The sequence below is a fragment of the Scomber japonicus genome, chromosome 9, assembly GCF_027409825.1.
Source record: "Scomber japonicus isolate fScoJap1 chromosome 9, fScoJap1.pri, whole genome shotgun sequence".
Lineage (NCBI taxonomy): Eukaryota > Metazoa > Chordata > Actinopteri > Scombriformes > Scombridae > Scomber > Scomber japonicus.
In genome coordinates this window covers 28611212-28624340 of record NC_070586.1, presented here as the reverse complement: position 1 = coordinate 28624340, position 13129 = coordinate 28611212, and the positions used below count along the sequence as shown (strand labels likewise).

The 13129-nt window shown below is 38.4% G+C and overlaps 2 protein-coding genes across 6 annotated transcripts in view; both read right to left on the bottom strand.

Annotated features, from left to right (window-relative positions):
- Nucleotides 1–5420, bottom strand: part of gapvd1 (GTPase activating protein and VPS9 domains 1) — a 33892-nt gene extending 28472 nt beyond the window's left edge. For all 5 annotated transcript variants that reach the window (XM_053325994.1, XM_053325996.1, XM_053325995.1 and 2 more), the window contains exon 1: nt 5286–5420. The gene's annotated coding sequence lies outside the window, so the exon portion shown is untranslated. The remainder of the gene's footprint in view (nt 1–5285) is intronic.
- A 3573-nt stretch (nt 5421–8993) lies between these two features.
- unm_hu7912 (un-named hu7912) lies at nt 8994–12200 on the bottom strand. The gene has a single exon (XM_053325882.1). It carries the CDS (start codon nt 12198–12200, stop codon nt 8994–8996), a length of 3207 nt encoding a protein of 1068 aa, XP_053181857.1.
- Between the last annotated feature and the right edge of the window lie 929 nt (nt 12201–13129).

The following is a 13129-nucleotide window of genomic DNA, read 5'->3' as shown; positions in this document are numbered from 1 at the left end:
CAAGGCAGCGTCTATGCTCACAAGGTAATAGACAACCACAACGTTAGAGTTGATATGCCTGACAAATCAAATTGGTTATGCAGATTTAAACACATAATGATAGGCTGTACAAAGAGTCCCTTCTGCAAGCCAAGAATAAACAGTGATTACTGATTTCAAATTACTGTGATAAGATTGTTTCATTAAAAAAAACAGGTCAAGTTTGAAGACCATTAACATTCTGTGTTAATTTATGGTTCAGAGAGAAAACATACATTTATTTTTTCAGAAATTCTTTATAAAAACACAGCTGCTCTTTATCACGTGAAAAACATGATGACTGCCTGAAAGCATGGCTGTAATCAAGTGACACAATGGTTTTATTGCAATCTCAATAAAATAAGTGAGTTAAAATATAGTTTCTGAATAACAGTTTTGAAATCATGACCACCAGCCTGCTTTGCATCATTTCATGTAATTTAGAAGTTTACACATTTTGCCATTGAGCATAAAAAAACAATCCACTGAAAAAATAATGAACACATGCCTTGGTCATTAAAACATACGAGTTAACATATCATTCTAAAGGATAAACCTTAGTGAATATTTCTCAATTTTCCTTCCTCCACTAATACTAATGTTAACGTTACTAGCACCATAATGTCAAAAGTGTCTAAAAAGAGAACAGAAACAACCTGTCTCACGCTTTACTTGAAAACCTACAAAGAGGGGCTGCACAACTATGGGATGGGCTTACGTTCAGGACATTTCCAGATTATAAATACATTTAAGATAAGATATTAAGATATTTCCTTTGGTTTCTTTTGTTTTTATTTTTATTTTACCTCATGAGTATTAGGCCATAAATTGACTTCAATACAGGATCGCAATAAAAATGTATGTCGATAACAATGATAAAATTTTATTACTAAATATAGACAGATGTAACAGTCTATCAAACAGCAGAAATAAACATGACAACATCCAGTCAGTCTGCAGTTTTCAACCGAGTACACACACATTTACTACCATGACCAGCATGACTTTGCTAGTGCTATCATAGCAGGGCTACAAGCATCCTGAGTGACTGTCACATCTAGGAGTAACGTTAGCTTAAAAAAAAAGCTTCTGAAAATCATGGACATGTTTCCCTAGTAAACACATCCCGTCTGCAACTGTGGGAAAAAACACACTCCATTGTTATAAACAGGTTGCTTTGACTTTGAATGAACAAGTTAACTACTAAACTACATTAAGCTTGAAGCCAGTAAACAGGGTAGCAACAAAAGGCTAGTTAGCCACTAGCACCAGTGTTGTTTCATAAAGAAAACTACTAAATCTAATGATATGTGAACTGAGCACAGAAAATAACAGTCAGTAAGATAAATGAAAAGGTTACAGCAGAATATAGATACAGAAAAGATGTAACATAATGACTGCATTAAAAGTTTGTACTTACTCAGTTTAAACCATTATATATTTAATATCTTTTACATTGTTTTTATCTTACAGTTGAGTGTATGAATGTGCCAGGACCTTTGTGATCCACATGTTTATTTATGTTTATTTTTGGTAGTACCTCTGAACATTTGAGATGTTTGCTGCCCTGCCAAAGCTATTTGATGTGATAGTAATCAAAGCTTTTATATTATTGTATTGTATTTATTTCATTACATTAATTGTCATTGTAAATGAGGCTCGCCCTCAATGATCTCTCGAGCATAAGTAAAGGTTTACTACTAGTACTACTACTACTACTACTACTACTAGTGCATTAGTAGGTTACAAGCCAGGCTGACTTGGGTTGTGTTGTTAAGGCAGATAAAACCTGTTTGTTAAGTTATGTTTACATTTAGATATGTAAACATAACTAAAATATATTCTCAACCAAACCGATTAAATCTTTACATTTTGTTATTCTACTTTTTTATGTTAATTAATTAAAAGAAAAAAACTCTGCTTTCTTCAGGCTTTAGTCATTATCAGGATACCCTTCAAATGCCAGCATTATCAAATTATATATATCAATATTGATCAACATGGACAAATGACTGATCATATTTTTGCCATATCGTCTAGCCCCATTACGTAGTACACTCATGGTGCACTTCGACGTGTGCTCTCGTGTTCTTGAATAAGCACATTCCTCACATACTTGGACGGAAGTGAAAAAGCAACTCGGCTATTAAGTGGCTAGCAGGGAGGTTAACTGCCATTTGTCATGGCCTCCTGTGACCGCCAACTCCAATACCATCAACTGCATAAAACTACCTGGTGAGTCAGTCATGGAGAGCACTGAGGAACTCTAAAGCAGAAGAGAAACCAAACAGCAGAGGGGTGTGAAGGACGGCATTATCTACTGCCTCCTGAGTTGTGTGAGAATGATAGTGGCTGTGGCAGGATCGTCATGAATATGGTTAATGTGGGAGACAAAGAAGCTTGATAACAGAAGCCAAACATCTGTGTAAGCACCTTAATTATAACAGCAAGGTAGGACAAGAGACAAGAGGCACACTAGAGACAAAAAAAAAAAAGTTAAACGCCAGGGGAAGTCCAACCACTTAGGTTATCTGATCAGATTTAATATTGCCAAAACATTTTTTTTGACATCCAATGCACAAAACAACACAATTTTACACAAAAATGTAAGTTAACATGAGAGTATTAGAGTAAAGGTGTTTGAAACACAACCCACTCCTCCTACTGCCTGGTCTCACAACCACAAACATACCAATGGAACAAAGTGCTTTTTATAGATATTCAAAGGATTTCACTCTCTACAAAAGGTATTCACGGTTGTGAGACAACATCCTCTTCACACTTCCCTTTCAGATAATTTCTTACACTGCTCAGCGAGCAGTAGAGTACAGTACATGAGATTTATGTGTGACTTCTCCCACCTCCAGCAGGATAAGTCACTAGTGGTGGAACTGAACCACAAAGCTTTCAGAGTACTGACCAGTATTTTTCCATAGCATCACTTACCTAAATCTGTCAACTACTGAATAACAATGAGAGATTGATCAGATTTTTAACGTGGGTTCGTTTTGGGAAAACGTGAGATTTATCAGGGGATGAAATGAGCGACCCTCTGGCCACACGCCCCCCCCCCCCCTTCTCTAACTTTAAATCCATCACTGCCCCATGAGAATGTTTGGCAATGTGCGAGACACAAAAAGCTGTAGCAGCGGGGCAAAAAAAAAAGAAGAAAAAAAAAACACAATGAGCACATAAGCTGTGTCCCAATTCAAGGGCTTGAGCTTCTTAAGTCCATGTTTCTACACGAAAGATAGTGTGGAGGGCACACAAGTCTCATTTCAAGGGCTCCTCTACATAGAGCCGAGAACATGAATGTTTATGTTGAAATTCTGGCATCGACTCCACTGTTTGTTATTGTTATCAGCTGGGATATGTAGTTAATCACAGGGTATATAATGAAAGTAAGGTGCACTTTTTTATCAGTTGTTTGTTATATAAATATAGGTTGATGTTACATAACAACTCAAACTGTGAACTCAGGTATCATGGAACATATCTCAGTAGACCACAGGTACTGACAATACAAGTTCAGCCTAGTCTTCAGGCCCTCTATGGTGGACCAGAACGTGGTCCCTAACCCAACGAGTGTGTGAGATGACCTTAAGAAGTGTGAAAACACTGGATTCTGAGTGCATATTACCAACCCACAAAGAATTTACCAAAAACAAAACTATTAAATTACAAGGACCAGAGTACAAATACACAAAGAGACACATATGGCACAAGCTCCAAAATGTTATATCCTCTTTATTTCTCACCAACTTTCTCACTCAGTGACTGCACACTTTAAGAAATGATGCAGAGTTTAGTACCAAGCATCACTGTTACAGTAAACACCACTGAATGAAAGCAGATAGACGGTGGTATTGCAAAGTACGAAAAACATTAACGTTGACATTTGTATCATTCGAAATGGCCTCATGAGAAAACACAGGCCTACAGCATGAGCCCAGGAATGAATAAAATCCAGTTACGAAGCAAAATCCGTCTGTTCCTTTGATCAGCCTTGAACTTAAAAGTCATTCCACTCTCAAACCATAAACTAGATTGGCTCCATTTCCTGGCAACATGATTATTACTACACAGGAAGAAAGTCCTGTTGATTGAACCTCGATCTGAGCTAATGACCACAATATGATACATTACAGTGACTGGCTGGAGCTAACTGATGCATTGAAGTTATAATGTAAAGGGATGCTTTGCTGTGTAATGTTGCAGCATCATCATTAAATTACAAGTTATGAAATGATCATTTTCATTATTTATCATATGGGATACAAGTTCAATAAGCTTTACAAGCCTTAGTACATTTAGTCTGTCAAGCAATAATTTATGATATGAAACAGATATAATAATAATACACTGAATTTGTACCACACTTGAAACTCAAAGAGCCACAGCTTTCACAACATAAATAAAATGAAAGAAAATGAACCCCACATTTCACAAATGTACCAATAACCAGCAACAGTTCAGCATTTTCACCCAGTAAAAAGATTAGATGTAGTGTATCATATTCAATTATTTTTTTTCTGTCGTTCACTAGCTGACACAGCACTGTTAAACAAAACGGGAAGATGATTAGTTTTAACGTGATGTTGTGAAGAGTTAATATTATCCAGTAATTAAATGACAGCATCACAAGCCTTGCAGATGTGTGTTAATCGTTCTTGTTATTCGACTAAAAACTTCAGTCATGCCTTTCACGGCCTCGGCGGGCAGCTGTACACACATCTGACATAAAAACTGAAACATTTTGACGAGCTGTTAAAGTTCACTTGGATGTTTTCAGTGTCCTTGATACGAATGTATTGATGTATTAGCCAATCGTTATTTACCGGTAGCAAACACACCCAGCTGGATTAGGTTTGGTTCATGTCAGCTACCGCTTGGTTGGGGTAAACCTGGCCAAAAATTACCACCAGACGAGTTGAGAATGATATCAAATAATCCATGTTACTAACGTCAGGTCAGCTAAAGGCTGTGAGGGAAACTGACAGAAGAAAAAGACACCCACATATTTGGTACCAGTCAAGAAAGGACTTGTGTTCGCACTGATTTGAAAGGAGGACCACAGATAGCAAACTGGTCAACTGGCCAACCAAGCAGTAGCCTGCTAACCAAGTTAAAGTCTGCTAACCTTAGCTAGTCAAGCACGGCAAGCTAACGACAAGCTAGTTGGCTACGTTAGCTTAGCTTTAGGTTGCAAGCTCCTGTTAGATAAAATATGATCCTAAAGATACGCTAACGTAAATTCAACGACTTACCGGACGTGATTAGCTCACACTAGTTGTTCACAGTGGCTCTAAACACGGCTGATCATTAGATTTCTCGAGTCAGAGGGATTGTTTGTTGGCGATTAGCCGTCTCTCTCTGGTTCTGCAGGGACGAACAGTGCTGTCATTTGCTGTCATCACGAGGAGACCTGCGCAGCCCGCATGCGCAAAGGCTTTGTTAAAGGAAGAATCCACAGCATTGCAGACACAGGTCTTTATGTGATCACTGTAATATACGAATTTGGTGCAATTTCAAACAAATGTTTTTCTGATTCATATGCTGTAGGCCGCAACTTACTGAATATTACCTAAGATAATTTCCATATGGATCCACAGAGTCACAAATTGTCTGTTGGCCACTTACAAAAATGTCTATTATTATCAGTTCATATTTTTAGGCTAATTGCTGTCTCTGTTTCTAAAGTAGAATGATAAATATAAATATGTTATGTTATTTTTGTCTTAATGATTATGTTGCAGTGTTGTTTTTGTCCTGTTCCTCAAATTCTCAAGCAAATTGTTATTATCATTATTGTGTAACAATTGGATGTACAAATACTACTTATATAAATGAGAGAATGTACAATTGAGAGATGAGATCAATAATATTATTGGTGCACCCTGGTGGCCTAGGAGTTAAGAAACAGACCATCAATATTAGCTTTCATGCAAAAAAAAATAAGATTCTGTATTACTTCAATGCTGAAGAGAAATTTGTGATATGGCAGTATCACTTTCAGGAAATGAATTGCTCTCGGATGTAGTGATGTGGGTAGTGTAGCTAGCATTACATCCAATGGGTAAACAAGCTAACAAGCAAGATTCATTCATCTATTTATATATCTGAACTGTGCTAAGGGCTCTCCAGGAAGCAAGGGAAAGGCAAGGGCCACTTTAAGCAGTGCCAGGATATTCCAGGATACTGAGAAAAAAGAGATTCATCCTTTTATACCATCCCACCATGACTTTGCAATTACTGTTGACTGTAAAAGAAAAGAAAAAAAGTAGCCCAGCTTCAGAGGCTCTAAAATAGCTCAAAAGAATGTCATGTTCACCGAGGACTAGAGGATGTTGTATGCTGTACATATTGTAAAGACCCCTGAGGCAAATTCGTGATTTGTGATAGTGGGATCTATAAATAAAAATGGCTTGACTTGAAGGCTGCTCCAAACCCTATTTATTGTTCCTCCCATTATTGTTCCCCAGCCTTAATAGACTGCCCAGCATGTTTTTCTTTGTATACCCTTTCTCACCAGCTATAAGAAGGCACCAGTCAACACAATTTGTTGAAAGTTTCTTCAAAAATAAATTCAGCCTGAATTTATTTAGAATTATGTCCACATACTCTTTTCTGAACACTGCTGGATTTTGCGGTTGCAGAGTGCCCATATGAGACCATTACAGGAAAAGATTAAGTCTGTTTAAAGTGGCAATAATAGTAAATATCAATCAAATATCAATGTGTAATGTGAGTCTTTGGGAAATGCTGCAACCCTGGGTACAATGCACAAAATAGGTGGAAGTAATGCCGCCTTTATTCCACTAGGTGGTGGTCTAACAACATAGAAAAAAGCCACTCCAGGAAACACCGCAAACCATATAATATATTCGAATGTATAGAGGCATATAATATGATTTATAATCTATTTATGGCTAAACAAGTCATGGCATGCCACTCTCTATCTCTCCTACATGTGTCTCTCTATAGTGTCAGCTCTCAAATAAAGGCAAAATGCCAAAAAAAAATAAAGAACATATTTAGTCATGTAAATGTATTTGATTATTTAGTTACTGGTCAAAGTCAGTTTTGCAGATAATTACAAGCTTGAGTCATAACTATGTGGACCAGCCCTCGTTCTTCCATATAGTGTATATGTGCTTAACATTAACTCACTTACAAAATTCCCATATTTACACTTTAACACTCATTCTTGCATTTAGTCTGTAAGGGTCAGTATCTTGAAATAAGAGTCATTATATTGAGATCAGGAAGATCAAGAAATTACAATGCAAAAATGTGTAGCTATATTGCCATTTTTTATAATAGTTGTGAATTTTATTGTGGCATTTTTATTAGTGTTTTAGCTTTCATGGAAATTGTTGATTTCTCTCATAGTTCTTGATGGAATATTCCTGCATGTATTTCAAAAACTTAAATTTAAAACATCCCAGCTCAAGAGCAAAGGGGACTGGATGTCTTCAATTCTCACCAAAAGATATAGTGGTCAATTAGTATAAAAACTGTTTATGAGTACTTAAGCATAAGCAGTATAGAAGAAAAATGCAAAGCCAGGAGGTCACTTGTTAAATTCCATTTATTATATATTTATGTATAGGTTATAAACATCACAAAATAGAAAGTTGAGGAAGGTCTTGCACAAAGATATATAATCAAGTAAAAGAGCAACCTTAGATTAGTCAACAGTGGCAATGGAAGCAGGCATATCATATCTGTGTTCAGTGCTGCAGCTATGTTAGGAACATTCTTATTTTATAATTTATGTTTTAGTGCAAACAAAATCTTTGCAGCTTTTGGCTTCAAGCAATTATTCAATATTATTAATAAAATAGGATTTAACAATATAGATGTTAAGGTTGCTCTTTTATTGCATATTGTTTAAGAACATACTGTAGCATTAGTTTGTATGTTTCAAATGATCTAATATTCAATATATACCTCTTACATAAGCATCAAATGGTATCTCATTAACATAATACATTTAATTATAAGCAATATCAATATTAAAATACCTGAATTTAAATAACATGCTTTGAGCAAAATAATTGTTCATTTACAATGGTAGTTCAACCCAGGTCAAGACCTGTTAAGCCTTTAGAAACAGCTAAATGTATACATTGCTTTGTGTCAAATGCATTGGGGGTTTTTTCAACTGAAGGCCACTTTCAAACAAAGCAATGTACACGAGAATGACATCAAGTCTTATCACGAGATGAAATAAGTTCTAACAAAAATCTTAATGAAGTGGGCAAACAAAATATGTGGTTTGATTCTACCTTTTGTCCATCAAACAATAACTAATATGGCAATAATTTACCAAAGAAATACCACACAACTACAGTATACTTAGGAAATAATACTTAAGTACTAATAAATAGTTGTAATACTACAACCACTGTAACAAGGTATAATAAAAAAAATTGATATAATATTTGTTGGAGAAAACAATTGTGGGTGACTGTTACAATATGAGACCTTACTGTGTACTTCATAAATATTGTGTGCTTCATACATCATCTGCAGAAACTGCACAGATCATACATGTTTACATCTTAAACACCTGGGTAATGGGTTTGTGCCTAGTCTACATGCAGGCTATTAACTCTTCTGAGTGCAACAGTATCAAACAAGCCAAAAACAACATAGGGCAACTTTTCAAACTGTGTATATAATGTGTGTGTGTGTGTGTGTGTGTGTGTGTGTGTGTGTGTGTGTGTGTGTGTGTGTGTGTGTGTGTGTGTGTGTGTGTGTGTGTGTGTCTGTGTGTCTGTGTCTGTGTCTGTGTCTGTGTCTTTGTGTCTGTGTCCTTGTGGCAACGGAAAGAAATCAGAGAAAGAGACAGAAAGAGAAATCGGGCACACACACATTTCTGTATCAATTCTCAATTTGCTAAATCCCACCATGTATTTACAGTATGTACATTAGTGTAACTGACATCATTATTACTATTTAGTGCTTTTCTATATAATATCATCCAAGAGATGTGGGGTGCCCACCCAATCCAGTGTCCGTGGCTCAGATGCAGCCATGATCATGCACATAAACTGCTTCCCTGTTCTCTTATCTATTGGATAAATCGTAGTTGGAGTAAACCTTTTGTTGCTCTCCACAAACTCACACAGCTGATTATAGATTTTGGGATACTCGTGACGCAGAAAGACTCCCCTGATCCTGAGCTCACGCTGGATATTGACAAAGCACACCTCTCTGGCTTTTCTTCCTTCCTCCCCCTCCTTGTCAATGTCTGGTGTGCCTGGAGGTGGAGTGAGGATGAGAGTTTCCATTTCACTATCCCTCTTGAGTACCTTTTTGTCAGGGCTTGAAGAAGCTAAGGACACCTTTGCATATTTTCGAACTGTTGGTGTTTGGAACCTCGGTGAAGGTCGGTTAGGTACTAGTTCACCAACAGCTATGGATACATTCAGAAGGAAACATTCATTGGGGTCGTACTCGTTACCTGCATGCTGCAGTTCCTTGCAGTATTCACCTAGGTTATCCTTGAAGCCATCCAGCTCTCTCAGAGATAAGTATGTGGGAGACATGAGGAGACTCTCTAGCCCAACTTGCAGGAAGTTATCAGCTGTCTCTGGATTAGCAAAACCCAGAAAGAGAACGCCTCTCCCTCTGGAGAGGTAGCCAGCTTTAGCAACACGAGAGAAGGCTTTATGTATCTCTGAATTTTCTCTGCAGAACTTGAGTGTATGTCGACAAACACTGCTCACACGGCCATACAGACAGGTCTCTTTATGGATCTCCCAGTCATCCCTGCGACAGTTCCGTGAGCAATAAAAGGTGTAGCAACTATGGCACGATTTGAAGTACAAGCAAGCATTGAACATATTCTCAGTCCGATTGCACTTCTTGTTAGCACAGACCATGGTGTCATCTTCATCTGTGCTGTGGTCTGGAGAACATTCTTCTGCACTCCTTTGTAAAGCATCACACCCACTATCAGGGTCTTTGATTGTGTCAGGGCTGGATTTAGAGGATGGGAGCTGAGTGTTCAGACTTCCTAAGTTTTCAAGTCCGGAAGATCCTCTGCTTTTTTCATCGTCCTCACTAATCAGATGTTTCAGCTGGTCCAAAAGGTCCTCACTTGATCTTCTGCTAGTTGGTGGTTTGTAATCAACAACCAAGTCAGCTAATAGTTCATCCAGTTGCTCCAGACTCTGCTGAAGGGAGAAGTTGTTGTGTTTCCTGTCTTTGGTTATGTCTGCTGTGTTGGATGTTGGTTTCTGATGCATTACTCTCGGAGATGGTGTCTTTTCAATGTCCGGTGTATCCCAGCTGACAGAGTGCACATCACGCCGTTTGCTGTTGCCTGCACATATGTCATTGTCTGTTATGGTGATCTCCGGAGTTACAAACCACTGCCCGCTTTTGGTATTCCTCCATGGATTGCTTGAGCCCCTCTCCAGCGAGTTTTCGGAAAGTGACAGGGCAGCATAGCGCCTTGGTGAACTTGAAAGGTTAAGGATAACAGGTTGAGATGTAATATCAGCAGATGTTCCATGCCTTGCTTGGTAAAACAGGTTTTCATAGCTTCGTCCACGAGGAACTGATTGCTCTCTGTCATGCCGTGGATATAGAATATTGTCCCAAGACTTGGAGTGGTTTTTGACCTCTGCTCCTAGTCTTGTCTCCATACAGCTGTTAGTAAACCACTGGGGTACACCGGGGTCTTGCCTTACTCTTGGTGGTGTGTGCTGAGAGGACTGGTTAGAGTAACCAGATATACTTGAGCGATACCAGTCATCTGAAAAAGCCTGGGACATTCGAGGGCGTCGACGACCTTCTGTGTGATATGGCCTTGATGGAAAGTACTGCTCCTCAGGAGAGTTGAATGGCTTGGAATAAAACAACCTTGAGCTACTTTGATGATATGGATTGAACCGTTGGTCCTCCCCATAGTAGGATCTTGACAGTGGAGTTTGAGAAAAGTATGACCCTGCCTCACTTGTAGAGTAAGGCCTACTATATACAGAGTTTGCTGGCTGGTTGGGAATATGGTCTGTGTAATATGACCTGACTGGAAGGGTGTGTACCCATCGAGTCCTTGGATCATACTGACTGGTCATAGTACTTCCATGACTGGTTAGACTAGACCGATCATCCTGAAAGTATGCCCTGGAATAGGGATGAACTGGATACCGAACAGGGTCCTCAGTATAGAAAAACTTTGTAGGAATGTTCGGGTTTGAGTAAGCTCTTTGTTCTTGACTCAGATATGGTGCTGTTGGTGATGGCATTCTATGCATGTCTAGATGCTGGTAAGAGATGGGAGACATGCTGGTGGCGTAGTGGTAACCTTGTCTAAAATCTCCACTGTAGCATTCGCTTGGAATGGGTGTTGGTGAGGAGACAATCTGCCGTGGTACATACACACCTCGACTACTACTGGCCTGTGAGTATCTCTGCCAAAGATGCTCAGTCCGTGCACTGGGAGCCAGTCTGGATGTGTGCTGGAGTACAGAAGCATCTGGTTTAATATCCACACGGCACCTGACATGAGGGGTTATGGCTGGTTTATCTGGTTTATCCTCTTCAAAACAATCAGAGACATAGAGGGGAGAATGAGGCTGCAGTTTTATAGGATGGACCTCATTCAAAAAAGCCCTGTTTGAAGAATATGTCTCTCGATGCATCTCAGAAGTCCTCAAAGTATCTGACGCAGCCTGAGGTGCATCCCTTCCCTTCCTGGTTCCTGGTGGAGATACTGAGATGGGCACCGGAGTGAGGGTGGACTTGATTCTCGGAGCACTTTTGGATCTCTTTCTATTTTTAGAGTCTGACCAAGTAAGATGGCTAGTTTTGTCTTGGGTGGTGTGCTGCTGAAAATGCCTGGTATTAAACAGATCAGGAGATGAAAAGCGAAGGTGCCCCGTTTGATCTAGTCCATTCCACATTAGATCTTTGTTTAATGTCTGATGCTCAGCCCTCTTGTAAGGGTACTCCATTGAGGAAGAGAAGGACTGTGGATCGTCCAGGGACTCAATGAAGTCAAAGCTACGGCAGTGTCTTTTGTTGATGATTTCTGGTTTGTCAATCATCTTCAAGTCACATTGCTGGAAGGAGTGGAGAGAAATGGAGGGGTCAGTGATGGGATTTAGGGTAACGTCCCGATATAGAGTCGATGCCAGTATATCAGGGGGATGCGTTCGTGTCATCTTAATGGAACTTCAATCCTTCCCATTCAGTGCTCCCCATTCTTTCCTGTGGAAAGAAAGACATGCATGAAAACAAATGTACTTAATTGCTGTTGTTCGAATGTTCTAATGTCCTGAAAAAAGATAGACATTTAATCGTTAACAGCAAACAATGGCGACAGTTAATATGTACTTAATCAGAATACAAAATGTTTTATTGTGTTTTTAAATAATTTAATACCTTTAATATAAGTGAATCTATACAACAACAGTCTTTTTGGTTTCATACCTGATTTGGTTTAAATTTAGCAGATGTAGTAGTTGTTGATTTACTAACCAAATTCATAGCAAGAGCAAACAACATATTGGTGCTGTATCTGCGTAATGTCACCATATTTTATCTCAAATAACAAGTTAATTCAGCATCTTTGAGGAGGCGTTTTGTTTGTTATCAAACTACAAAAACTGATAAGACATGACCTGTAATTAGACTGGAGATACAATATGCAAAAATTAGCTATTTACACTATCTTGCGCTGTTTTTCTATCAAAAGAAAGAACTAATGTGTCCATACAAAAGCATTTTAATCAAATGCTATGGTACCAATTGTATATTAGACATTAAACAAAAATGCTATTTAAAAATGTTGTTTTCAGTATCAGTAGAATCCTATCCCGGTTTCTAAAATAAAATAAATAACATGCCACAAGGAATTTCTTCAGTCTAATGTATAAATAATTCAAATCTTATCAAAAAATAATACACAGATGCCCTCAAACTCTGCTTAAACATTGTGAGTATTTATTATTATTTATTAGATTAAAACGATCCAGTTCAACAATGGATTTTAATGTGTCACACACACATGGGCTTTCTTTTGGCACTCACCCACGAACTAACCCTGCGTTACCATCTGTTCATCGCGATGAAAGAGGACTGACCAGCCATC

Coding starts and splice junctions, on each gene's coding strand:
- unm_hu7912 (XM_053325882.1), bottom strand. CDS start 12,200: ATGACACGAACGCATCCCCCTGATATACTGGCATCGACTCTATATCGG.